Source organism: Papaver somniferum, chromosome 5 (genome assembly GCF_003573695.1).
Source record: "Papaver somniferum cultivar HN1 chromosome 5, ASM357369v1, whole genome shotgun sequence".
Taxonomy (NCBI): domain Eukaryota; kingdom Viridiplantae; phylum Streptophyta; class Magnoliopsida; order Ranunculales; family Papaveraceae; genus Papaver; species Papaver somniferum.
The window spans coordinates 200584864-200612247 of NC_039362.1; the positions used below are offsets into that span (position 1 = coordinate 200584864).

Here is a 27384-nt window from a genome sequence, read left to right on the forward strand (position 1 = left end):
TGAAGTTAGTTGCTAAGTTCTATGGACCCTATCAAGTGTTAGCCAAGGTGGGGTATGTAGCTTATAAGCTGGTATTGTATGTTGGTTCGAAAATTCACCCCACGTTTCATGTATCTCAGCTCAAACCTAAACTGGGGAAGGGATATGTGCCACAGACTAGGCTACCAACAACAGACTCATTAGGTAATATTAAAATTACACCTCTGCAATTCTTAAGCTCCAGAAAGATTATGAAGAGCCGATATGAAGTAGAGCAAGTGTTGGTGCAATGGGAAGGTGTTATAGTTTTGAAAGTGGTAGTAAAAGTTCGTTGCTCGGACTTGTAAAGATTTAAAAATAAAAATATATACACAATATTTGTCACAATGGGCGAGAGGTACTGGGACTAATGATTCGGCCAATTGTCATAAGATAGGGCTCAATGATTTATTCTCAACAATAATCGCTCAAAACATAAATTATATGGACTCTTATTTTGCCAAATTAGATTTTCAAAATATTGATTGTAAGTCCTAAGCATGATGTATCAAAACACCTAAGCCAAGCATACATCATCAAATTAAATAACAACCAATTAACTCAAATCATATTTCAATTTTAAATTAATGCAAAAGTCTTAAAAGAATTAATGAAATTACCCCAAGTATGAAGTTTGGCCTCCTCCGTCGTCCCAGTGTTGGGTTTTAGCTCATCATAGTAAAAATGCTCTCAAAATAATTATTTATTGCTCAAAAAGTGGTTTACAAATGATGAAAAGGTGTAAAACAATTGAACAGAAAAATCGCAACAGAAATAACTGTTGCAAAGGCGCTGTTCAGCTGTTACAAGAAGAACGATAAATGATAACTTCTGTTGTACGACTAACTACGACCCACGTGTGTGCGTCTTAGACACTGTTGATAAACGACTGCTGCTGTGATTCCGTTCTTCGTGTTCTTCATCTTCATCAATGGCGGCAGCAGCAGCAGAGAGAAATCATGGTTCTCGATTCTGCAGCGTTCCTTCTCTCCTCCCAACTCTCGACCGCCTTCTACTCTACCCCAAAAGTCTTTTTATACTCAACAGGTAGACGAAATCCTTTGAAATAACTCCCAAAAATCTTCCATTACTCGGACAGTTCATAATATATTTTTTTTCCTTTTTTATTTCGATTACGTATCTGAAGCTGTTAATTTCATGGAAACTCACCTTAATTGTCTTCTACACGGTCCAAAAGTGTGTTAGAGTCCTCCATGCATCATCAGAAGACGTTCGAATTCCTCCAAAAATTCTCTCAAACCCGTGACAGACATGAACTGCCCTGTTCCCAACTCGTGAATTTCCTAGACGATTCTAGCCAAATTCGATCGGACCCGACACCCAAAATATCTTCCTTAGGCTTAATCACATCTTCCTGCCAAGTCTCAGCCATTTAATCTCCCTATAATACGTTAAAAAAATTTGATCAAACTTCTGCCAGTTCTCATGCACGTTTTCCCGCCAAAATTCAGTTTTTGAAATGAAGAAGATGGTGTCCCCCTATCCAAACTGGGGGTGCGAATAGCAATTGGGGTGGAAATAGTAATTTTTCTGGATTCCTCCGGAAAATTTCTGGGACGCTTTCGGTGCATTTCGAGGGTTCCTTTAGTACTCTATCCTCGGGTGTAAAACACCACTTTTTGAGCCAATATCACCGCAAGAGCTTATTTCTCTAAGAATTCCTACAAAGACATAAAAGAACACAATAAATACAAAATTGAGCACTAACAATACATACAATAGAGACATATTAGACACATAAATGCGTCTATCAACACCCCCAAACTTATTATTTGCTAGTCCTCGAGCAAAATTTATTCTTGAAAAATGACCGAGTTAATCTCGGGTGGGTTTATCAGAGGTGTACCCACAAAAACCAATACTCCAGACCCTAGCTATCTACGCAGAACCTTGGAAAGCACTAAAGAACCTCCTTGGTTGGCATACAATTATTGACTCTAAGAGGAAGAACCCTGATGCGAAATTCCAATTGCTGTACACGAGTTTGCACTCAAGCATACTAAAATTCATATAAGTGACAGAGCTCTCCTAAGATAGTTTCACGATGGACATCATACTCGGAGTCAGACTAATCACATGAAAAGATTAAGAAGATGGAAAGAAAAATGTAGATGGTTGAAAAGCGAACGGTGTTTCCCATATCTGTCTGAAGGCCTCTGCCAAGATGAACCTAACCTAAATGACTGAGATACCGGTCTGACTAATATTAACACACTGGTATATACAAGGGAACCAGTGGTCAATAACTTAAATCTAGATCAACAAACTGGCAAATACAAGGGAACCAGCAGTTGACTACACATAACAATAACCATTTTTTTTTTAACTTAACGGCATGAATAGATCTTTTGGATCCAAGCGCATGCTTCTTGTCAGCAGATTACACGATAGTTCCCACGGGTCCTGCATTCCACGCTTGCTTAGGCGACGGAAACAGGGAGAACACACGAATATTGCTATCCAAGTGTTAATACTTATTCCGATTGGTCTAACTGGTCCGGTCTAATTTTTTTTTTTTTTTTTGAAAAGGTAACTCAGTCACTCTATTTCACCCTAGCAAAGGTAACAACTTGAATCGTGTGCCCCACCAAATCACTTGAAATAAAAGAAAAATAAAAATAGAAAGTGAAAAGGACTCGACGAGATATGGCGAAACTATCATGTTAATTCTAACACCTGAGCTCTGTGATTTTATGAATAGACTCTATAGATGTTTTCATCTAGTCAGATTGGTTCCTCAGCTCCTAAAACAAAAATGTTTCCATCCACTTAGATTGGTTAGTGCTATCCTTAATAGGCGTAAATTTCTAGGCTCTGGAGTTTATTTATTGCAACTAAAAAGTTTCTCCCATACCCCCAAACTTAAATCTAACATTGTCCTCAATGTTCTAAAGATGAAACTAAAAGCATGAACAAGGAGAAACTGTTACCACTTGAAGCAAAAGAGATAAGGAAGGATATTACCGTGTCGCAAGAATATTGGGTTACCTCCCAAGAAGTTCTAAGTTTAAAGTATTCAGCCAGACGTAGGAAAGGTTTAGTCAACTCGAACCATATAACAGTAGCCGGAATAACTGTGGGTCTTTAAAACCAAAAAGAGCTGACAAAAGAAAACTGCATTGAACCAACGAAATGAACAAGACTAGCATGCCCTTACTTAAATTTATATCTAATTGTGGTTCAGGTTCAGGTTCTATGAAATGGTCTAAATAAAATATTTTTCTTGGATGCATTTCCTCATAGATTGGATCTAAATTACTAGGTCCTAGAGTCTGGAAAAACTCAAATACGAACTTAGAATCACGAAGTAATAACCTAAATAATTGCGGATCCTCTAAGTCAATCAGATATGACTTACATAATTGACCACAATGAGAGTAGTGGTCATCCTTAAGCAAATCTGTCGATTCTAATTTCCTAAAGCATTTAGGTCTAGTCTCACAACTTAATATTCGACACATTTGGAATATAAACGTTCCCACAGTTGGAAGAAAACTATTTGGTGGGAAAACAAAGTCAATCTGGGGATCATAGCCTGGGCAAACCACATCAACCAGAGGATAGGTTTCTAACGACTGAACTCCTTCATGGACATCATTAGGCTCGGGAAAACGAGTATGAAGGTAATCTTGTAAAATGGTCGAGGCACAGATATCAAGTCCTAAGTGTGGGGACTTTCTGAGAGTTGAAGGTAAGGCACTAGGGAAGTGATAATCACCCCCAAACTTAGAGTTTTCAGTGTCTCTAGATAGACCTCTAATTATTTCTTGAATTTCCGTATCTTCAGAGTCCTTAAAATATTCAAGAGATTCTTCTAAGTTATTATCAGGTAGTGCATCTTTACTCATCTCTACGGGTATATCTTCTTCATCTAATACTATTGTTTCTAAGTCGCTAGACTCTAAAACAGCATTTTCGGAATAAACTCGTTCCTCTAAACCACTATCGGCTTCGTAATCAAAAGGAAAAACTACATCGTCTAAAACGGTGGTATCCCTAATCAAATCCTCGTCCTTTTGAATAGGTGAATAATCATAAAAATTATTTGGATTTGAACTAGAAATAATATAATCATTATAAAGCTCAATTGGATTAATAGATTCCTGATCACTATGCCTACATATTTCAGATTCTTCATTACTACTATCCTCATCATCATAATAGTACAAAGATGATTGAACCTTATCTAAATAAGTAGTGTCTTTTATTCTAACCTCGTCCTCTAGATTGGGCAAATATTCACTATTGATATCAAGGGTAGAATTGGAAACACTATTTTGGAAAATTAGATTATTTCGAGCAGCATTAGATAACTGTTCATTTTCTTCCTCTAAACGTGCTTGAATTTCATTGAGCGTAACACTTATACTTTCACAAGTCTCATTGAATATCTTAGACCGTTGTGTACTCTCTTCTCTTGAACTAACTGCACGTTCATACTCCCTTCGAATTTGTTGGTAGGTTTCTTCTAGAGATTGAACAGGTTTAGAAATGTCATAATCAGGACTAATTTTTAAGTAATTTTCCAAAAACGCATGACTAGTACTATAATATTCCTGATTTTCTTGCTCGTAAGACCAATTCGTGTGTGGATAGTAATTGGGCTCACTATGATATGAACCATAACCTTGAAAAGATTGGCGTTCCCAACTACTATTCCCACCATGGTCATAAAACTGATGATGTCCATATTCAAATTCAGGTCGATACTCATTGTATTGGCTTCTATCATACCAGTTTGACATTCTTAATTGCAAGGGAATTCTACACAACCACAAACAAGGCCGACTCGACTCCACCAAAACAAACCTAAAGATTTCTAGCAAACAAAAAGCATGATGGCTCCACTTAGATTGTTTTTAAACCAGCTTCTATCTTTCGAAAGGGAATTCGTTGCAATTTGAGCAAACCCCTCTGGAATCAATCTGAGTCAAAGTAAGTTGAATTGAGGCGAGGGAAGCTCAGTGGAGCTTTGATACCCAAGGCCTCACCGCTATCACAAGGCGGCGCAGTCACGCATTCAACTCACAGAAACCATCATGAACTTTGGAGTGTGCTTAAAGAGCAACCAATATTTTTCGAACGAGTTTCCTATTAAGCTCGTTACCCTATCGGTCTCGTTCTATTCCAAATTTTAAGCTTGGGTTCGCGTTAGGTTTCGTTTTCCTAAGGCGGGCAAGAAGGGAGAGGTGATGAAATCCGAACCCTTATCTTGTTTAGGCCAGGCCTTTCCCTTTATTAGGAAAATAAAGACAGTCTGGTTCGTCCTCAAACAATTATCACCTTAAGGCAGACAGTAACCCGCTTGCAGGAGATTCACGGGTGTTTCGATTGGACTTACCTCCCGTACCAGACGGGCGATGAACCGTTGTCGTCGACTCGGGCCACGACTCCTATGCCGTGTGCGAACCCGAGGGGCCGAGACGATATAGTAATCGTCGTCCTTCCCTGCACACAGTTTATATAATAAATTTTTTTTTTAATAATAATACCCTTCCGTAGGGTTAAAAAAAAACAAAGTCCAATTGTTTAAAGTCCAAAGTCCAAAATAAATAAATAAAAAATTACAGTTTTCCTCACACACTCTAAAAAAATTACAAATTAAAAATTAAATCCTAAAATTGTCCTTTTTTTCTTCTCTTTTCGCTTTTCGCTTTAATATTTTTCCTCTCCAAGTCCTTAGTTTTCACTTTGAACCTGCAAAATAAAGACAAAAAGAAACGTAAAAAGGAACAAACAATTCTAAAAAAAAAATAATAAACCTAAAATAAATAAATCAATCTATATACAAGTCCGCGTCGGCGGCGCCATTTTGTTATAGTTTTGAAAGTGGTAGTAAAAGTTCGTTGCTCGGACTTGTAAAGATTTAAAAATAAAAATATATACACAATATTTGTCACAATGGGCGAGAGGTACTGGGACTAATGATTCGGCCAATTTTCATAACATAGGGCTCAATGATTTATTCTCAACAATTATCGCTCAAAACATAAATTATATGGATTCTTATTTTGCCAAACTAGATTTTCAAAACATTGATTGTAAGTCCTAACCATGATGTATCAAAACACCTAAGCCAAGCATACATCATCAAATTAAATAACAACCAATTAATTCAAATCATATTTCAATTTTAAATTAATGCAAAAGTCTTAAAAAGAATTAATGAAATTACCCCAAGTATGAAGTTTGGCCTCCTCCGTCGTCCCAGTGTTGGGTTTTAGCTCATCATAGTAAAAATGCTCTCAAAATAATTATTTATTGCTCAAAAAGTGGTTTACAAATGATGAAAAGGTGTAAAACAAATGAACAGAAAAATCGCAACAGAAATAACTGTTGCAAAGGCGCTGTTCAGCTGTTACAAGAAGAACGATAAATGATAACTGTTGTTGTACGACTAACTACGACCCACGTGTGTGCGTCTTAGACACTGTTGATAAACGACTGCTGCTGCGAGTCCGTTCTTCGTGTTCTTCATCTTCATCAATGGCGGCAGCAGCAGCAGAGAGAAATCATGGTTCTCGATTCTGCAGCGTTCCTTCTCTCCTCCCAACTCTCGACCGCCTTCTACTCTACCCCAGAAGTCTTTTTATACTCAACAGGTAGACGAAATCCTTTGCAATAACTCCCAAAAATCTTCCATTACTCGGACAGTTCATAATATATTTTTTTTCCTTTTTTATTTCGAATACGTATCTGAAGATGTTAATTTCATGGAAACTCACCTTAATTGTCTTCTACACGGTCCAAAAGTGTGTTAGAGTCCTCCATGCATCATCAGAACACGTTCGAATTCCTCCAAAAATTCTCTCAAACCCGTGACAGACATGAACTGCCCCGTTCCCAACTCGTGAATTTCCTAGACGATTCTAGCCAAATTCGATCGGACCCGACACCCAAAATATCTTCCTTAGGCTTAATCACATCTTCCTGCCAAGTCTCAGCCATTTAATCTCCCTATAACACGTTAAAAAAATTCGATCAAACTTCTGCCAGTTCTCATGCACGTTTTCCCGCCAAAATTCAGTTTTTGAAATGAAGAAGATGGTGTCCCCCTATCCAAACTGGGGGTGCGAATAGCAATTGGGGTGGAAATAGTAATTTTTCTGGATTCCTCCGGCACATTTCTGGGACGTTTCCGGTGCATTTCGAGGGTTCCTTTAGTACTCTATCCTCGGGTGTAAAACACCACTTTTTGAGCCAATATCGCCGCAAGAGCTTATTTCTCTAAGAATTCCTACAAATACATAAAAGAACACAATAAATACAAAATTGAGCACTAACAATACATACAATAGAGACATATTAGACACATAAATGCGTCTATCAGAAGGCATGATTGCTGAAGAAGCAACGTGGGAGGATAGACAGTTCATGGCTAGTCAGTTTGAAGAATTGATCCTCGAGGACAAGGATCTCTAGAAGGAGTGGCCATTTGTCACATCCCAGCTTAAGGGCTAGAACATCTGTTAGGGGCCACCCGAGTCAGGGGTACTAGTAATCTCTAATCATTAGTTTCAGTTTATTTTACCGTCGATTATTAATTAGTAATTATTGAAATTAGGTTAGAGGGTACCCGTGTGTTGCATACACTCGTCATCTAAGTGTATCTTCTTATACTCCTTTTTGGCATGTATAAAAGAATCATCGGTTAATATTAGCTTATGCTTCCGCTTCCCTGAAATTTCTACCCTTCAACACGCAGAGTAGATCCTGTAATTTGAGTCTGATATTCCATTTGTAGTTTAGATCACTAGAAGAACCGATAAGATCCGTCGTCTCAACCTAGACCGAGCCTCTTCCCAACATTAGCCTGTCGGCCAAAGTTGATTTGATCATACCAAGTTGAGTCCTGGGGAAATTCCTATGGGAATGAACAAACCCATCTTTTTGTTGAGCCAGGTGGATGGACAAACTGGATTTTCCACTATGGTAAAGCACACGGCGTTAGATAACCAAGCACGCGAGCGCAAAACAAATGCTAGCATTCGTAGGTAAATCGCCAGTGTTGGAAGGACAAGCGATGTAGCTCAAAGCTTCAACGCGGCGCTTGAACATAGGTCGCTGGCGTTTGTAGCAAAAACGCTAACGAGTAGTTTTTTTTAAATTCAAAATTCACTTTTTACCTCTATAAATTACCATCAATTTCAAACAATTCACTCACACCAAAATTCACTTCTCTTGAATTTTCTCTTCTAAAATCTATTTCAATGGATGAAAAGGCGATCACACTTTTTTGCGATGCAAAACTTGAAGCTGCTGTTTCTAAGATATGTGGAAGTTTTAAAAAGATTGAAAATTGTAAGATGGAAGTGAAAGTTTTTGAAGTTGCTCCAAGAAAATGTTCCGCTAAAAGGAAAAGAAGAGCTCCAGTTTTGAAAGTTAACAACAAAAAAATTCAAAAACAAAAGCGAAACTGTCAAAAAGCGCGTTGAATGGAAGATATGTCAAATGAAGATAAACAGGCCAAAACTTGTACTTGATTTTTATTGAAGTTGTTTAGTATGTTTTATTATTGCCTAAGTTTATATCTTGCAAAAGAATTGGCATCAACGAATAAAAATATTTAGATTTTAAAATAGAGATTTCCACTTCAGATTAACCGAAATTTATTACAATTTAAACTTGCAAATAACATCAAACTACATTTTAATAAACCACAACAAAAATATCAAACTACATCAAATCCAGCGACATTCTCTATGTAGAGTTCATAGCACTCAAAATGCTTAAACTCTCTTCCGCTTTATTCAGTAAACTTGGTATGAGCGATGGTTTTCTGAAAACATATAAACAACATGTTCAGGTATTTATGATGCAGTTGATCAGTGAGGACAAAGGTAAGATACTATCCAGTTCTTCGTTGGATAGTCCAGAATAGCTACGGTGAACCATCTAGAAAACTCCCGTATAATGTTTGACTTCCTTAGTGAGGAATGCAATTCTTAGTTCTAGGATCTTACCGTTTCTTATGGTTTCGTTCCTTGATGCGACAAAATGTCTTAATACTCTTTCCCAGAAATAGTCACTGTTCATTGGTGTCATCGTACGATGTAACCAATATCGAACAAGAATAACATCTTCTTCCATCGTAAAGACCGGGAGCGTCATTCGAGTGCAGTACAAATGTGCTTGACATGGACCATCTTTTAGAATTCTAAAACACGCTTCGTAACCAAAAGGTTTGCCGTGAGCTTCCTCCCAATTATCAAGAGATGTTTGGATCACTTCATCTTCAGTTACGCCGATGAACTTTTCTCGATCAATTTCCATTACCAGAGCAAGAAATGGTTGGAATGTAAGCCTAATGGATTGAAAACGAGTACGCAATCGACGAGCATCTCGGTTTCCTGGGTTTCCCGTCAGTGAGACGAACATTGAAAAAACGTTCTCCCAAAATAAGCGTCTTGAAAGCCCATACCAGTGATTACCCTATGAAAAAAATATGCTTTGCATATAGTTATATCCTCTTTTTAAGTAAACTTGGGACCACGATTTCTAACAGACATTTCTGGAGAGTGAGAGAGATTAAGAGTTTTAGAAAAAAAAAAAAAAGAAGAAGAAGAAGATGTGATTTTGGAGAAGGGAAGAATGAAATTTATGAAAAAGCGGGGGTCTAACAACACCACCCAATATTTCGTTTGGAAATCTGAATAGAAAAACTCCAATATACTTTCAAGAGAATCAACTAGGCAGTTAGACTCAATCTATCAAAAGTATATCAAAGAGTTTTATATCTCTATCTCTTGATTCAATCCGCAATCAGCAAATAGAGATTTGCGAGCCCGATTTAATATAAGAGGATTAACTTGAACGGTACCAAAAACCAATGTTCAAGTGTCAATTAATTCACTCAACAATCCTAAGGCCGGATACAAGAACTGGTTGATCTTAACGTACAACCTGTGATATTTCTATTATATAAATAAAATATAATGCGGAAAAGAAATAACACAGACACCAGAATTTCGTTAACGAGGAAACCGCAAATGCATAAAAACCCCGGGACCTAGTCCAAAATAAACACACACTGATAATAAGCTGTTACACCAATTTCCTACTACCTATTCGGACTAGATGTAATACCTTCTTCAGCACTCCTAGCAGAATACCGATTTTCTTTAGGAACTCTTCACACAAATCTTCTAGCAGAACCCAAAGTTCTCTTTAGAAGATACACCACAACGATCGATATGATTTGATATTTTGTTTGCACAAAACACCAGTTTGATTTCCCTTTAGATGTGAATCAAGGTTTTGGAAATCTTGTGTTTATTTTGATAAAAACAATTACTAGGTAAAAGTAATATCAAAACAAACTTGTAGATTAGGGTTTTAACTTACAATCAGTATGCGTACACACAAGGAGTCCGTGAACCTGATTTCCGTAAGTAAACTTGGGTGATTCCAAAGATCAATTTCCAAGTTAAGAAAACCATAATAAATCTACCACAAGAACAACTAGAATAAATCTAGAGATATCTTGTTTAAAACTTCTCAAGGATTTTTACGAGATGCCTCAAAAGAAGTTTTTCTTTCTAGTCTCCGACTTTGACTAACAAGTGTTGGTATACGATCGGAAACTGAAATCTATCAAAACCTAGGGTTTATGATCAACAACTCTTGAATGGTTTTATATCAGAAGAGAAAACTTTAGAATAGACAAGAGGTGAAAAACCTAGATTACAAGTTGTATGATCAATCACGAAGATTAAATCCAACTTGGCTTTGTGATCTCCAATACAAAGACTTTTATCTCACTCTCGTTCACGAAGAACGGAAGACGCGGAAAACAACCTGCAGAGCTTACGCCAATTTTCCAAAGGGATGAAAAACGTGTAAACTCGCGAACTCATTATTTATAATGAACAATAACTTGGAAGCTAAGCAAAGATATTTTCCTAAGTTAAAACTCTTTCCAAAATAATTAAATAAATAACTTATTTAGCAAAAATTGTATTTATGTGAATAAATCACATTTTAACTTAGGCAGGAATCACAAACACTTTAATATGGTAATCAAAAGTGTTTGGACCAATAGCTAACTTGCCTAGATAAGGAAACATCACCAACTTGACCAAAAATCCCTTTTAGTCACGTATTGGGCCCAAGTTCGCGGACCACTCCAAAGCCCATGGAATGTTTCCTACTAATGAACTTAAATCACTCATAACTTTATCGTCATAACTCGAAATTGAGTGATTCTTGGCTCATTGGATTCGCAAGCTCATTCACTATAACATGAGATCTTTTATAGGGATAAAGGTTATTATCACCAAGGTCGAATCAAATAACCTCAAGTATATATACATAAATGTACATTTACCGTCATCGGAATTGTTCCATGTAGTGAGCATATATCTTGATAGATTAGAAAGGTAGAATTGAACAAGAATCCAAATGAAATCAATCACATATATATGTTGATGAAGTACTTGTTGATGTCTTCTTGTAGCCTTCAATCTTCATTCTTCATCCTTTAAGGATAACTTCGATTCAACTTCTTAGACCTAAACTAGTCTGAAACTATCTTTAGTATGCTAAATCGAGAATACATTTTGGCAACTAAAATTGAAAACTAACTTGACATAACAACGCTAGTAGGTTCGACCGAGCAGTGCTCTAACAATTTATAGTTAGAGAAAGAAAATTGAGCAGTTGGAAATTTAACCGTTGGCGTTTGCAGTATAACCACGCGGCTTTCCTTTAAGCGCGCGTTTGAATTACCATACGAGTTGGTGTTTGTAGTAAAACACCCGATTTTACTAAAACCGCCCGTTTGAATTACCAACGCGTATTTTTTTTTTGTTATAAATACAACACTAGGGGTGGCCTCTCAACCAAACCAACAGATTTTCTCAACATCCACCATGTTTTCTAAAGTCAAAGCGAAGCAAATATTATGTGTCGAAGCAAAAGAGGTTTGTCCAATATGTTTCATGGATAACCACAGTCTTATGCAATGCCCTTGGATGTATTTAAAGTGTCTGTGGGAAGGTTATTCACGCATCAGAATGGTGATTGAATCACAACCGGAAAAGCTCAGGTATTTGCGATGTCAAGATCCCAACTGTCCAGAGGAACCACATATGCTAGATGATGCGATGAAGATTAAAAAAGAAGAAGAAGAAAGATTGCAACACTCTGCAAAAACTTCAAACTTAAAGCCAAATTGAAGAAGGAGTTATTACACTGCAAGCATTGTGGACATGGAGTTCACAAATACAAATTAACATTGTCCACATAGAATCGGTGGATGCTCAAAGCCTGATTACAAGACGTTTATGCATTTGCGGACTTCTTGTGAAGAAGACACATATGGAAGGCATTTCTGGGAATGTCCTAAGTATTTTTTTGGTGGAGTGGGATGATTGAAGTCGAAGAAAAAATTGATTCACTATGGTATTATGTTATTTAGTTTGTTGTTTATTTTGTGTTATTACGATTATCTAAAACCATCAATATCATAAGTAATAAATTTTTCCTCGATTAAACATTGCACCATCAATCTCATAAATAAAAACATACTGCATTGAACAACCACATCATACATTAGAAAAAAAGAAATACATTAGATTAAAACAATACTACATAGACGTCAATTCTCGGTGGGTGGTGGAATTCCTAGGGCGATGTAGGGGTCGTATCTGTTGAGCACCCTAAGAATGTTGAAACAAGCATGAAAGTCGAAAGGACGACCGCATTGAGATGCTGACCACATCTCTAGAGTTCTGGGCAACAGTTCATGTTCGGCTTCACCGTTGAGCTTATTTTTGTGATTCTCCATTAGTTGAGCGACGAACTCCAATACATTCATACTAATTAAACTAAAACGATGCGACGATCCGTGAAAATCACGCCCATGGATGTTCCCCTTTTCAGCGGCGAACATTCTATGAACTTTCTCCCAAAAGTCAACGCCGAATCGGCTACATTACTCATGAAAGCATCTTCTGCGTGAAAAACAAAGGCTCTACAAATAGCTAAATTCTCTTGTTTAGTGAATCTAACACCACGAACTCTGCGAGGCATTTTTGTAGATGATTTGAGAGTGAAGAATGTGTGAATTTAGAGTTGAAATGAGGAGTATTTATAGAACTCAAAAATTATAGCCGTTAGATCACAAGAGTTTTCAACCGTCCAGATTCAGCCGTCGGCGCTTCTATGAAAAACGCGGCGCTGGAATGGAAAGCGCCGGCGCTTTACCCTAGAGCGCGCGCTGGAAAGACAAGCACCAGCGTTTTTGGCTCAACCGCCAGTACTGGAGTGAAGCTCGCCCGACCTTTCATCAAGCGCGCGTCACATCTTCCAACTCAATGAACAAACCAACAAATTTGTTGGTTTGAACATCCATTTTTCATGTTTGTTGAGTCCATAATGGGAGCAAAATGAACAAACTTTATTGTGAAATGGAAACACAAATGTTGAGTTTGTTCATTCCATAGCAACTGCTCTTAGAGACAGAATTAGCAAACGTCAAATTTGATCATATGTCTATCATAGGTGTAAATGGACAAATCCACCCATTTGCTCACCAACTAGAATCGCAGTTTGCTCAGAGCAAGTCTTATGGTGGAATCCAACCTATTCCAAGTGCGGAAAATCCATGGAATGTCAAGTCTAATGGCTTCCAAGTTGTGGTCTTCACAGAAAATCCAAGCAGGGTTCCATGATTTGGTGGAATGGTCCGTGGAATCCATGAAAAACGCTATTAAGAATAGCGTGCTAAAAGACAAAAAACGCTAATAAGAATGGAGCTTAGCTCCATTAAGAATAGCGTTTTTTTATCCGTAGATTTAAACTGAGTTGTTGAGAATCTAACGACTGAGAGAAAAACGCTATTAAAAATAGCGTAAAACGCTATTAAGAATATCATTTCTACTATTCCACCACTACACTTACGCTTCTATTCTCAGCTCCAAGTGCTGAAGTGGCGTGGAAAATGGATAGATTCCACCGTAAGATTTGCTCTCATTAAGTTTGCCATCAATCCAGTTCTATCGTTTGTTTTTCTCGGTCGACTAGTACTAGTCAAACCTTGATTCCAAATACAGTACATGGCAATACTGGCCCCTACTTGGTTACCAAAACCGAGTCCGCCTCTCTCTTTCCCCTTCTTTTATTTAGACTGGAGAGTCGTCTCAAATATCACCTCTTTTTCTCTTCTAGTTGTTTGTTAGGTTAGGTATCATCTCATCTCTCTCTTGCTCGCTCGCTCTCTAAAACCATCACCAGAGAGAGCCTGAGAGACCGAGACCTAGACTCCGTGAGAGCTTCTTAATCGGACCGAAACAACGTAAGCAAGTTCGCTCTCTTATTTCTCTTTTAGGGTTTCATATCTTTTTTTGGATCTCATTTACTCTGTGAGATTATACCCTATTTTTAGATCTTGTGTTTACTAAATTTAGTTTTTTTCTTTGTTTGTTTATCAATAAATTGATTGGTATATTTAGTTTTTTTTTCACTGACATCTCTTAACAATCTTTTTTTGTTCAGCTGCTTGCCCCCTTTTGGTATCTGAATCGTTATCATCATGTTTGGTCGTGCTCCAAAGAAGAGTGACAGCACAAAGTACTATGAAACGCTTGGTGTTTCAAAGAATGCTACTCAGGATGAACTAAAGAAGGCGTATAGAAAGGCTGCTATCAAAAATCATCCTGACAAAGGAGGAGACCCTGAGAAGGTTTGTCACTATATCTGTATCTGTAAATTCTATTAGAAAATCGTTCTTTTAGTGTTCGCACATTGTGTTCTGTTCGACATTAATTAGGGTAAATTTTATTTAAGGTTTTAAGAACCTTTAATTTTGATATTGGGGCATTTATGTGTATTTTATTTAGTCAGCTCAATAGGCCAGATTAGTGTGATTTTGTAGAAAGGGTCTTAAATTCATGGACCGCCTTATTAATCTCAGGGCCACCTTAAATTCTATTTTTGAAGGTTATGATAATCTGTAATTGGGGCATGTTTATGTATTTTGCTTGCTCACTCTGTAGAAAGGATCTCAATGCCCATGATACTGGTACTGGGTCTGATTCATGGGGTGTTTTTTGTGTGATTATGAAGATATCCTGTTTTAATTAGCTTTGCATATTAAAATTTGAATGTCCTCCTAATCCTATAATTTAGCGATACCTAACCCCTTTTGTGTGACTGCAAGTTTCGATTTCATGGCTACTCCATGCAGAGCTTCTTACCGTTTTTCCTCTCGTTTTTGTGGGTAACAGTTCAAAGAAATAGCCCAGGCTTATGAAGTTCTTAATGATCCTGAAAAAAGAGATATATATGATCAATATGGAGAAGATGCCCTTAAAGAAGGAGGTTTTGGTGGTGGCGGCGGAGGTCACAATCCTTTTGATATATTTGAATCATTCTTCGGTGGAGGAGGAGGAGGTTTTGGTGGTGGTAGCTCAAGAGGCCGGAGGCAGAAGCAGGGAGAGGATGTGGTACATACTCTAAAGGTTTCTTTGGAAGACTTATATAACGGGACTGAAAAGAAACTCTCTCTTTCTAGAAATGCATTGTGTTCGAAGTGCAGCGGGTAAGTCATTTCAGCTTACACTTTTTGTTTCTTAATCTTAAACACTCAGTGCAAAGTACGAATTATATTCCAGCATCGAGTAAGATAACTTTTGTATATGAAGCTCAGTAGTTTTCAATAGCATGTACATCCATATCAACCATCTTTAATTCTTTACTGTTGTTAGTTATCAACAGAGAAGAACTTTATGAGATAAAGGAGATAGATTGTAGGACTTTTACGGTGGTCTGGCTTAATATTTGGTTTTTGTTTTCGCTCTTCTGCTTCACATTTGGTGTTAGCGAATATTGGGTACAATTTGCTACAGTTTAAGAAGATAATGAGCTCAAACTAAACCAAGAGAGCTGAGACCAATGGACCCCCTAAAATAACCAATCTATCTCCTCTATATTACAAGATTTGCCTTAAGGGAGTTAAGTACATCTTTGGCCTATGGTGAATACAATGCTGTCATATTAACTTACATCTGCTTATTCTAGGCGACACATAAAAGAGATGAATCCCCCACGCAAAAGAGATGCATCTAAAGTGTATGGAATAATTAACTGATGCCAAGACCATCCTTAGAATGTTAGGAACAATGAAGGTTAGTGTGCAGAAGCATCAAGCAACTTGTTTAGTTGTATGTAGTACCAGTATGGAGTTGGCTAAAATGATTTGTTTCTTACTGTATTGAAACTTGCTTTTGATGGACGGACATCTGCTTATTCCAAACATCTGATTGCTGTGTTCTCTTCTCGAGTCTTAGCTTTCCGTAGAGTTCTTGCAAAGCGAAGTTTTAATCAATTTGCAATTTCTAGTGATGCTTGTTGAGTCTGATTCTAAGAATGTGTAGTTTTGTTTCTTACTGTATTGAAACTTGCTTTTGATGGACGGACGTCTGCTTATTCCAAACATCTGATTGCTGTGTTCTCTTCTCGAGTCTTAGCTTTCTGTAGAGTTCTTGCAAAGCGAAGTTTTAATCAATTTGCAATTTCTAGTGATGCTTGTTGAGTCCGATACTAAGAATGTGTAGTTTTGTGGTCACAATATAGCAGATCAGAGATTTCTTTTCTGATTACTTTTTTAGTTGGGAGTTCCGTATTTCTTACAATCTATTTTATTTTATCATTGCAGGAAAGGGTCAAAGAGTGGGGCATCAAATAGATGTGCCGGCTGTCAAGGTTCAGGATTGAAGATATCAACCCGACAAATTGGGCCAGGGATGATCCAGCAAATGCAACATGTCTGTCCAGAGTGCAGAGGCTCAGGTATAAGCAATGCCAAGCATCCAAATTCTTGTAGAGTTTTTAATTTGTTATGTTGACCATGAAGGATTCTTATTTCCGTTGCTTGATTATGGTAGGTGAGGTCATCAATGAGAAAGATAAATGTCAACAGTGCAAAGGGAACAAAGTTACCAAGGAAAAGAAGGTGCTGGAGGTACATGTTGAAAAAGGAATGCAGCACGGACAAAAGATTGTGTTCGAGGGACAAGCAGATGAAGCTGTAAGTGGGAATAGAACAAAAAGTTGTTTTCTTTTACTTTCAAATAGGAATGCTAGTTAGAGCTATGCCTTGAATCATATAGGTGTAGGGTCCATATAAATGAGGGCACAGCTTGGTGACAGAATCTTTACGCTACTTACGCTGTCCCTTTTGAAATTTGTTTTGTCTTGAAAGTAACTAATAGTGCCCATGTTCATTATTGCAGCCTGATACAGTTACAGGAGATATTGTCATGGTGTTGCAACAGAAGGAGCACCCTAAGTTCAAACGGAAGTTTGATGATCTCTATGTTGAACATTCACTGAGCTTGACTGAGGCTCTATGTGGCTTCCAGTTTGCCATAACCCATCTCGATGGCAGGCAGCTTCTGATCAAATCCAATCCTGGCGAAATCATCAAGCCAGGTATAGTTTCATAACTTGTTTCCCAGTTATTATCCTGCAAATATAGATATGACAATTACCAGACCACCATTAATCTTTGTTTTATTAACATATTGTTATAATATTAACGAAACAGGTCAGCACAAAGCGATCAATGACGAGGGGATGCCACAATATCAGAGGCCATTCATGAAAGGCAGGCTATACATCTTGTTCAACGTTGAATTCCCTGAGCCTGGGGTTCTGTCACCAGAACAGTGCCACAAGTTGGAAACAATACTACCGCCAAAGCCAAACAGCAACCGCTTGACGGACATGGAGATAGATGATTGTGAGGAGACTACCTTGCATGATGTGAACATCGAGGAGGAGATGAGGCGGAAGCAACAGAGTCAACACGAGGCATATGATGACGGCGAGGAGGAAGCAGGTGGACCCAGGGTACAGTGTGCCCAGCAGTAAAAAGCAAGTGTTAAATTAAGTGGAACGAATGAAATTTTGTGCGCTCTTATGAGCTCCACAAGCCTATTAAGTTATGGACAGAACCTATGTTATGTAGGTGATAGTTTTAATCTTTTCCGTTTGTTGCCGGCATTTTAATTGCCAGAAAACCTTGTTAAGATCATTATTAGTGCAGTGCTTTCTTTGTTTTTGTTTTTTTACCAGAAAACTTTCTTTGGTTTGACTTGGTTGTTTGTTGCCTTCCAGCTCAACTGACTTGTGAACTTGACTCAACCTGAATTAAATCTTAGAGCAAATCCTATGGGTAGTGTCACTCTTTCAAATGAAGGAGTGCACTACCAATTAGACCCAATTATGGGTAGTGTTGAGGCACCATTTCAGCCAAAAACGTTCAACCACTCGTTCGATTGGGTGGGAGTGGAACACTAGACGGGGGAGTAAGACCATGAACTCGTCTGACTCATAGACTGAGTCGGATGGAATCAGAGACCCCAAAAAAAAAAGTAAAAAACAAATGATCTGACTCGAGGCAAGTCAGATTCAACTAAACAAAGTGGTTAACCCATAGAGAAGTTGGTGGCTGGTCCCAAAAGATGGACAAAAAAAAACTTTGCAATTTGACACCCCAGAAAATGGGCAAGGCCGAGAAGAAAGTGAGGTCGTGAATCTCTTTTTCTGGGTCTGATCTCGAAAAGAGAGAGACAGAGAAAGAGATGAGTTTCATCATTAGAGGAAGAAGAAGAGCTCTTGAGTTATTGAAATCAAATTCTTGGTCTGGTTTTGGAAGAGGAGGAGGAGAAACATTCATTTCTAGATCTTCCATCACCACCGCAACCACCACCACCACCACTCGTTCACCTACTCATGGGATTCACGTATTTCACTGCCCCGTACGTTCTCTTTCACTCTCTCTAATCCTTTAATTTGATTAATTAGGATGAAATTGATTACTGTTCTCATCAAGAATTGATTAATTGATTGATTTGTTTGTTGAATGAGAAGTAGGATGATGTTGGGATAGTTGCAAAGCTATCTGAATGTATTGCTTCTAGAGGTGGTAACATACAGAGTGTTGATGTTTATGTTCCTCAGAAAAAACACGTATTCTACGCCCGTAGGTAACGCCCTCTCTTCGATTTCATATTCAGTTATATAATACAACTATTTTTTTCTTCAGTTGAAATGCCAAAATGACGAGAAAAATATAAAGAGACAATCCAGCCGTAGTAGAAACTGTGAAATGTGCAATAGGGTGAACTATAACACGAAAACGACAACAAAGCTGTTAAAAGTAATTGTAGCAATGAGATTATGTAGGCTTGCCAAATGAATGCACATTATAGCTGTGGGTTTTCGAGCATCTTTGGATAAAATTGTGAATTACCGAATTCAATATCACCGTTTTTTCTCCATATGGTGGTGGTTGTATATTCATAGTTGGGATTTGAGGCAATTATGCAAAAAGTTTTTTAAGTTTGAACAATATGAATTGGTGTAGATATCTTGGGGTTGTTCTTTGCTTTTGTGTTCTTTGTACTATGTGTGCTTATGTGTGATTTTCACTTGACCTGATATAGCATGATAGTTACTTTACTTTCGTCAGATTGCTAGTTTGAGCTTTAAACCATTGCATGATGTGGTGCACTACATAATGTATCTTGATATAATTGGTGAAGCTGTTTAATTTGATTATAACTGGAAGGTATGCAGTATGCTAAATAAAGTAGAGAGTGTACTAATAATATATGGATCATTGGCAGTGAGTTTGTCTTTGACCCTTTAAGATGGCCACGAGCGGAGATGGATGAGGACTTTCGGAAACTCTCAAAGTTGTTTCATGCAGTGAAATCTGTTTTACGGGTGCCTGATCTTGATCCCAAGTATAAGATTGCAGTGTTTGCTTCAAAGCAGGTCAGTGTATGTTCTATTTGAAGTGGTTTCGTTATGGTAGCTAGCCTTGTTGGATCCTACTGTCTGTTTCCTTGACTTTGTAAAGGTTGTTCATGTTGTTCCAGGATCACTGTTTGGTTGACTTGTTACATGCATGGCAGGATGGTAGACTTCCTGTGGAAATAACCTGTGTGATAAGGTGAAATTTGAGGTATCTTTATTTAGTGGCAGATACATGCTTTCCGTTTTGTTAAATCGGCATCTTATTATGCTTTTCCAGCAATCACGAGAGAGGTCCCAATACCCACGTAAGTCGTTTTCTGCAGAGGCATGGCATCCCATACCATGTCTTGCACATGACTAAAGGGAATAAAAGAGAAGGAGAAATATTGAAGTTGGTTGAAAATACAGATTTCCTTGTCCTTGCTAGATATATGCAGGTACTGATTGTCTCACAGATTCGGCATGTATTCTAACTTTTGGTTAAGGACTAATAAATTAACAAAATTGGACATCTTATTATTTTCGCATCATAGATCTGATTCTTCTTATGCCTTTGCAATGATTAGACCTGGGGCGCATGCATGTTTTATTGTGCACTGTGCCAACCATTTTGAGGGGAAAAGTGTGTCTCCTTCTCAGCCTAATGGCTTAGTATACTGCAGAAGTGCTCAGTAACCTTGTTCTGATGGTATTGATCTCTTAGTATCATCATGATCATCGAATATGATTTAATTACGACTAATTGGGGTGGATGGGATCAATCCTATATTCTTATTTTTCAATTTGTCATGATGATTCACATAAGTAATGAAGCTGTCAGTTCATGTGGTTAATTTAAAGTAGTGAATGTGTTACAGATATTATCTGGAAAATTCTTGGAGAGCTACGGAAAAGATATTATCAACATTCACCATGGCCTTTTGCCATCATTTAAAGGTGGGAATCCTTCTAAGCAGGTATTAGTTTCATACTTTTATTGTTTTGCTGTGAATTATCTATTCTCAGTCGATGTCTGCTTTCTTAAGCCGTGTTTTCGTGTTTTGTAGGCATTTGATTCTGGTGTGAAGCTGATTGGGGCCACTAGTCATTTTGTAACCGAAGAACTTGATTCTGGAGCAATTATTGAGCAGATGGTAATATTCTTTTGCCCGGTCACATATTCTTCCTTTTCTCTCTGACGTGTTGCTACAATAATGATTAGAGCACCTAATATCTCAGATAACCCTGTCAACCTTTAGATAATGCATGTATATAACATATTGTAATGTATTGAGTTCCATTCTGCAGGTTGAGAGAGTGTCGCATCGAGATAACCTACTTAGCTTTGTGCAAAAGTCAGAAAACCTTGAAAAACAATGTTTGTCAAAGGCAATAAAGTCATATTGTGAGCTGCGCGTGCTACCTTATGAAGGAACCAAGACTGTTGTACTTTGATTGGTACGAGGGCACATTGAGTAGGCTTCTACATTTTATTCTTTATGTTATGTAACTTGTTTATCTATTTTTAATCCCCAAAGTCATATTTTATTCTTTCGGTACGCGAGTTATAACCCCAAAGATGTTACCATCCTTCCACAAAAAACCCATCAAAACAAAAGTAACACAAAAAACCCATCAAAACAAAATTAACACAAAAACCCCAAATTTAAATTTCGGTTTCATCAAATTTGGGGTTTTTGTATCCAATTTTTAAAAATTTGGGGTTTTTGTATCAATTTTGTTTACGATGGAGTTTTAATAGATCCCAACATTTGAATGGGGTTTTTGTATCACAAGTTTGGTCACCTTGGATTTTTATGACTAGTTTTGATTTTTGATCAACAATAATTATCAGTTCTGAAACATTCAGCGCATGTGTGTCTACCGCCAGCCGGATTCAATACCAAAATTTTCCTCCAGTTCTCGTGCCTCTAGTTATCAGGTTTATAATGTGCCAGTTCGGGCTGGCAGGCTTACCCTGACTTTTCTTCATTTTTTTGAAGCAAAAAATAAAATACCACCCTGACTTTGATCATTCGGTACTGGTGAAGCTTACTGAGGAATTAAAGAAGAGTTTGAAACACCGATAAGAAGAAAACCAGCTAAGGAAAAAAAGCAGAATACAGAGATGGACTTGTAAGAACTTGAGTACAAGAAGCCTGTGAGTTTAAAGTTAAATTCAAAAAATCTCTTAATAAAATTCGACCAATCTGTGATCAACAACACTATATATTGGGATTACGTAACTAGGATTTCTAATTCCTATGTTTAGGATTTTAGTTTGATGATACTATGTTTTGGGATTATCATTATATCAGGTCCATTCATGTCAGCTATGGTTATTGACTAGAAAAAACAATGCACTGCACCATGAAAACACAGAGTATAATAAAACATTTCATTTAGTTTGACTGAATTTGACTACCTAGGATTAGAATAGATTATGGAATGAAGTTTGTTCATTTTGCTCCCCTATGGATTTAACAAACGTGAAAAATGGATGTTCAAACCAACAAATTTGTTGGTTTGTTGAGTGAGTTAAAACATGTAGCGCGCGCTTGACGAGAGGTAGGGAGATCTTGTCTCTAACGCTGGCGTTTCAGCCAACAACGCCGGCGTTTCAGCCAACAACGCCGGCGCTGGTCTTTCTAGCGCGCGTTGTTACTTCATGCGCCAGCGTCCTTCCTGAAAGCGCTGTGTTTTTCATAAAAACACCAACGGCTCCTTCCATCCAACGGATGATGTTCCTTTTTGTTTCCCTATAAATTCAGTTCATCTCCAGACTTAAAACTCACACCTTCTTCATCACTACCTCAAAATTACACAATTTCATACCATCTCTAATTATTATTATTTTTCAAATAAAACTATTCATATCAACAATCTACCAGAAAAAATTTCATCGCTATAAATTTTATTTCTAACAAATATGTCAGCCTCACAACAACGATCACACCAACAAACACTACAACAAACACCACAGAAAACACAACAAGAAACACTACAAAACACAAGAATTCGTGGTGTCAAGTATACGATGGATGAAGACGAGTCACCTTGCAGAAATTATGTATTATATAAATTAAATGAAATCAATGGTATTTATCAAGAAAAAAAACTTTTTATGATAAGATTTTACAATAAATTTGTGAAGAAACAGGTAACCCCAATCGACGTGATGGCGATGGGTTGTCTCATCGTTTTGACACAATTTCAGCTGTCGTTAGTGAATTCGTAGCTTTGATCACTCAAATGTGGCACAACAGAAGAAGTGGTGAAGCCGAACCGGACGTGGAACGAAGATGTCGGGAAGAGTGGCAAAGATCCCACAAACAAGGCTTCCAACATGAAACTTGTTTCACCATTTTGAGGGTGCTTAACAAGTTTAATCCATACTTACTGGAAGGTAATCAAGTACCTGCAAGATCACCACATGGTCCAATCTCGCAGGATTTTCATAATGGAGGGCCTGCTTCCTCACCTGATGGAACTCCAAGTAGTCAGGAACAACACAACACTAATCTAGACGTTAACACCAACGTCAAGAGAAGAAGATGAGGGGGTCAGAAAGCTGCAAAAGCAGCTTTGTCGCAGCCCAACGAGCATTAGAAGGAGGTTCAAGCGAGTACAAATATGTTGATCACAAGGAATTCGAGATGCAGATAAAAGCAAATAGAGCCAGGGACTGTTGCATTGCTATAAATAATCAACCAAAAAATCGTCTTTCTCGAGAACAATACTACATGGATTGTAAGCTAAAAAAGTTACTCTCCTTGAACACTTCAATAATGAATCAACGACAACTTGCTTCATGGACTAAGGGAATGGATGCGGCCGAAGCTCAACAAGCCACCGCCGAACAACAACAAGTCGCGGTCGAACAACAACAAGACCCTGAACAAGTCCGCCCTTAACAAATTGGACAGTTTGTGAATGTAGAAGAAGACAAAGATGATGCCTCGGAAGAAAACTAAGATGAATACAGTCTTGCTAACTGATTTTAATTATTATTTAGTTAATTCTAATTCTTGTTTAGTTAAGTTTAATTTAATATTCTTGTTTAGTTAAGTTTAATTTAATTGTACTCGTTTATTTAAAATTACTTTTAATATAATTGGCTCAATTTTAATTTTATAGTGTACTCGTTTTAAACAAACAACTTTAAAATAAAAAACATATTAATTAAAATAAACAACACTAAATTGAAAATTGTCGGTTAAACAAACAACTTTAAATTAAAATAAACAACACTAAATTGAAAATAACATTTACCTGCCTCTCCCTCTGCCTCTCCCTCATTCCCGTGCATCGTTTCTTGCTCCTTTTGAATCCCAAAGGTTTTTAGTTAGATCTTGTCTTAGTTGTCCATAGATTTCCCGATTTTGGAGTCTGTCAGTGGAAAGTCTATACTCTCTTGTCGGACGCCCATGCTCCACCACAAGATCGGACGCCAAATCTTCATCTGGAAAACTAGTCCAGGTTGGGTCACGCCTGGTTTCTTCAATGACCATGTTATGCAGAATGATACAAGTCAGCATAACTTTGTTCATTTCTTGAAGATCAAAAAAGCGTGACGACCCAGCTATGATGGAAAACTTCCTTTTCAGTATGCCAAAAGCGCGTTCAACATCCTTTCTGCATTTCATTTGTTGAGTGTTAAAGTACTTCATATCCTTCGAAGTCGTCGGTCCAAAACCTATTTGTTTATAAGCTTGAACCATAGTTGACCATTCTGGATAATTCCGCCTGCTAGATAATAACCCTGAGTGTAGTGATGATCGTTGATGGTGAAATTATAGTGCGACATGATTTCATTCTTAAGATCTTCAAACAATGGTGACTTATACAAAACGTTGAGATCGTTATTTGAATCCGGGAGTCCAAAAAAAAACATGCCAAAACCAGCAATCATAGCTAGCTGAAGTTTCCAAAATTACAGTTGGTTTTGGATAATGACCCTTATATTGGCCTGCCAATTCAACCGGACACGCATGCCACGTCCAGTGCATGCAGTCTAGACTACCTAGCATTCCTGGAAAACCCCTCGCGGTGTTTTCTGCAGTTATTCTTTGAACATATTCCTGAGTAGGCTTTCTTAAAAAGGTTGTACAAAATTCTCGACTATTGTTTCGCAAAAAAATTTGAGATACCTAAAGACAGTTGTTTTCCCAAAACGGATGTAATCATCCATGTAATCCGCTGGTACCCCGTAACATAGTATACGGAGGGCCTCAATGACATTTTATTCGAGATTAAAGCCTCGTACATGTCATGCATCATACTGATAATTAAATAAAGGTTGCACCTGACAAAGCGCGGAAATAATACTTTGCATCAAGTTGCGGCCCATGCGGAATCGTCCCTGAAAATCCTCACCGGAATAGACACAATCATGATCAAAATAATCATGCATCATATTTTTGTGGTAAAAATGATGATCTCGCCACGTCCATCTTCTAGTCGCAACTTCATATGGCTCTAAAGGCTTTGGTATGATCCCAGATTGTAATTGCAACATAAAATGTCGCATTCTTCTATCTTGATTTGCATATTCATCCATTTGATGCAAAAACTCCATACACATTTCTTCCTCTTCTTCATACAACATTTCATCCATTTCCATATCTTCCTCAGAAGAATCAAAAATCAGAATTAATGGTTCAAAGTTGAAAGAAATTGAAATTAAGAAAAGATTGATCAGATTAAAGATTGTTGTGAATTTATAAGATCAAACTCGAGCCGTATTTATGTAGGTAGAAACTAGCCGTTCCGGTGACCGTTGAAAAGTAGTCGTTGGCGACCTTGGTTCAAATGCCAGCGTGTATCTTACACACGCCAGCGTTTCTGCAACGACCTCCAGCGAATGTATGAAGAGCGCCAGAGTCTGTACAATATAGGTAAAGGCTAGATGAAATGTCATATAAAAAAGTCTGTCTAATTCATTAATTTTCCTTATTACAAGGTGCCACTAATCTTTTCCTCCTCTTTTTCCTTCGCAATCGAATTTATAAGGGACTTTGGAATCAAGGAAAACGTCATTTTAGCTAGGATCTTCTCAACTAAGCTTTACACATCATGGGTGATTATAGGAGTACTAAGCCATTTTTTTGGTAAAAAAATAGGATTTCAGATTAGAGAAGTTGATCCGAATTTATTTATCATTACTTTCCATTCACCTGATGTCCTGAAATGGATTTCCCTTAATGGTCCTTGGCATCCATTTGGAAATGTTTTAACAGCTATTTCATCTTATCCTGGTTTGAACATATCTACAAATGCAGTCAAATAAATACCCATTTGGGACAGTGTATCTAATGCAAGGCACAAAAACAGAACAAAGGAGATATTATGACTCATAGCTAGTAGGATAGGCACAATAAGCAGGATATGTATGGGAAGCGAGATTATGGATTCAGATTGTCTGCCAATGGTTTTAGTCCGGGTTAATATAGAAAAACCTCTTATTGTGAAGCTGTTAGTTAAGGTGGACAAGTACCCTACCACTGAAATATTTTTCAACTACTTAAACCTTCCTTCTAAGTTTTGCTCTCACTGCCTTAGGTTTGGTCACAAGGTGAATAATAGTTCCATCATTCACAGAAGACCTCTTGAGGATAACTATGACATTACGGTGGCTTTCCCATACCCTGGTAATGACCTCTACTGGTTAAACGACATTTCAATCCAAATATGGAACCCTAAACATAATGTTGTTGCACATGGAAACTCAGGATCTGTGGAAGCTTATATGGCATTACCAAGAGTAAGAGTGACTTTTCAGGCGTTATTTAGAGAGGACAACCATGAGGAAGGGGTGGTTTCTACATCAGCTGAGGATCAACCTTATGAGGTTCTTGGTCCGTCAATTATTCATTGATGAATAAATTCCAATGGCGACTAACTCAGTGCTTGGAAAAAGAATATTCCCTTTCAACTTACCTGAAGATTACATCCCTTTACCATCCTCTGACTCCGAATCTTTTAGATCATCCAACTCATAAACTCACCTGGTCTTAGACTCAATCAGATCGGCCGAGTTAGAACCAGAACCAGAACCAATTGCTGAACTACTTTAGTAATCCGTTTCATCCTAGATCCAACATAGAACCACCCTTACTCAACAAAATGCTTTTTTTCTCTTCTTCTTCTTCTTTCGAAAATACTAGGGATTCTTTTGAATCCCCAATTTCGTTGGCCTATATCTCTTTTGTTCCTCTATCTCCCTCATTTTGCATCAACTCATCACACATTAATTGCATTTTAGCATCATTTGCATCTCCACTCACGCAACCAAAATCATTTTTTAATATTTCAATCCCTGATTTTCCATCATCATCTTCTTCTGAAGGACTTTGCACAATTTCTACTGATAATGGTAATTTGCTTCAAATTGATCAATACGGATCAAACATCAAAGAAAAACAAAAAGAAAATGAATCATATCTGCCATTGCCCTTCTCGCTTGATTCCCTATCTGAGCAGCAGGACAGAACACAAGTATTTACAATTTAAACTGTCTCGTTATCCAATAGTATTATATTATATCTTTAAACCATTTGCCCATGATTCTCAATTTCTTACAATATTAAAATTAGATCT

The 27384-nt window shown here is 37.6% G+C and overlaps 2 protein-coding genes across 2 annotated transcripts; both read left to right on the forward strand.

The window, feature by feature from the left end:
• The first annotated feature begins 14172 nt into the window (after positions 1–14172).
• LOC113284279 (dnaJ protein homolog 2-like) lies at positions 14173–18116 on the forward strand. The gene is made up of 7 exons (XM_026533702.1): positions 14173–14335; positions 14536–14722; positions 15267–15580; positions 16697–16830; positions 16926–17068; positions 17274–17472; positions 17588–18116. Exons 2-7 carry the CDS (start codon positions 14573–14575, stop codon positions 17911–17913), a joined length of 1266 nt encoding a protein of 421 aa, XP_026389487.1. The 5' UTR covers positions 14173–14335; positions 14536–14572; the 3' UTR covers positions 17914–18116.
• Positions 18117–18528: 412 nt separating this feature from the next.
• Positions 18529–21336, forward strand: LOC113284280 (formyltetrahydrofolate deformylase 1, mitochondrial-like). Its single transcript, XM_026533703.1, has 8 exons — positions 18529–18803; positions 18919–19031; positions 19674–19824; positions 19929–20002; positions 20084–20243; positions 20664–20762; positions 20853–20939; positions 21094–21336. Exons 1-8 carry the CDS (start codon positions 18627–18629, stop codon positions 21238–21240), a joined length of 1008 nt encoding a protein of 335 aa, XP_026389488.1. The 5' UTR covers positions 18529–18626; the 3' UTR covers positions 21241–21336.
• The last annotated feature ends 6048 nt before the right edge of the window (positions 21337–27384 follow it).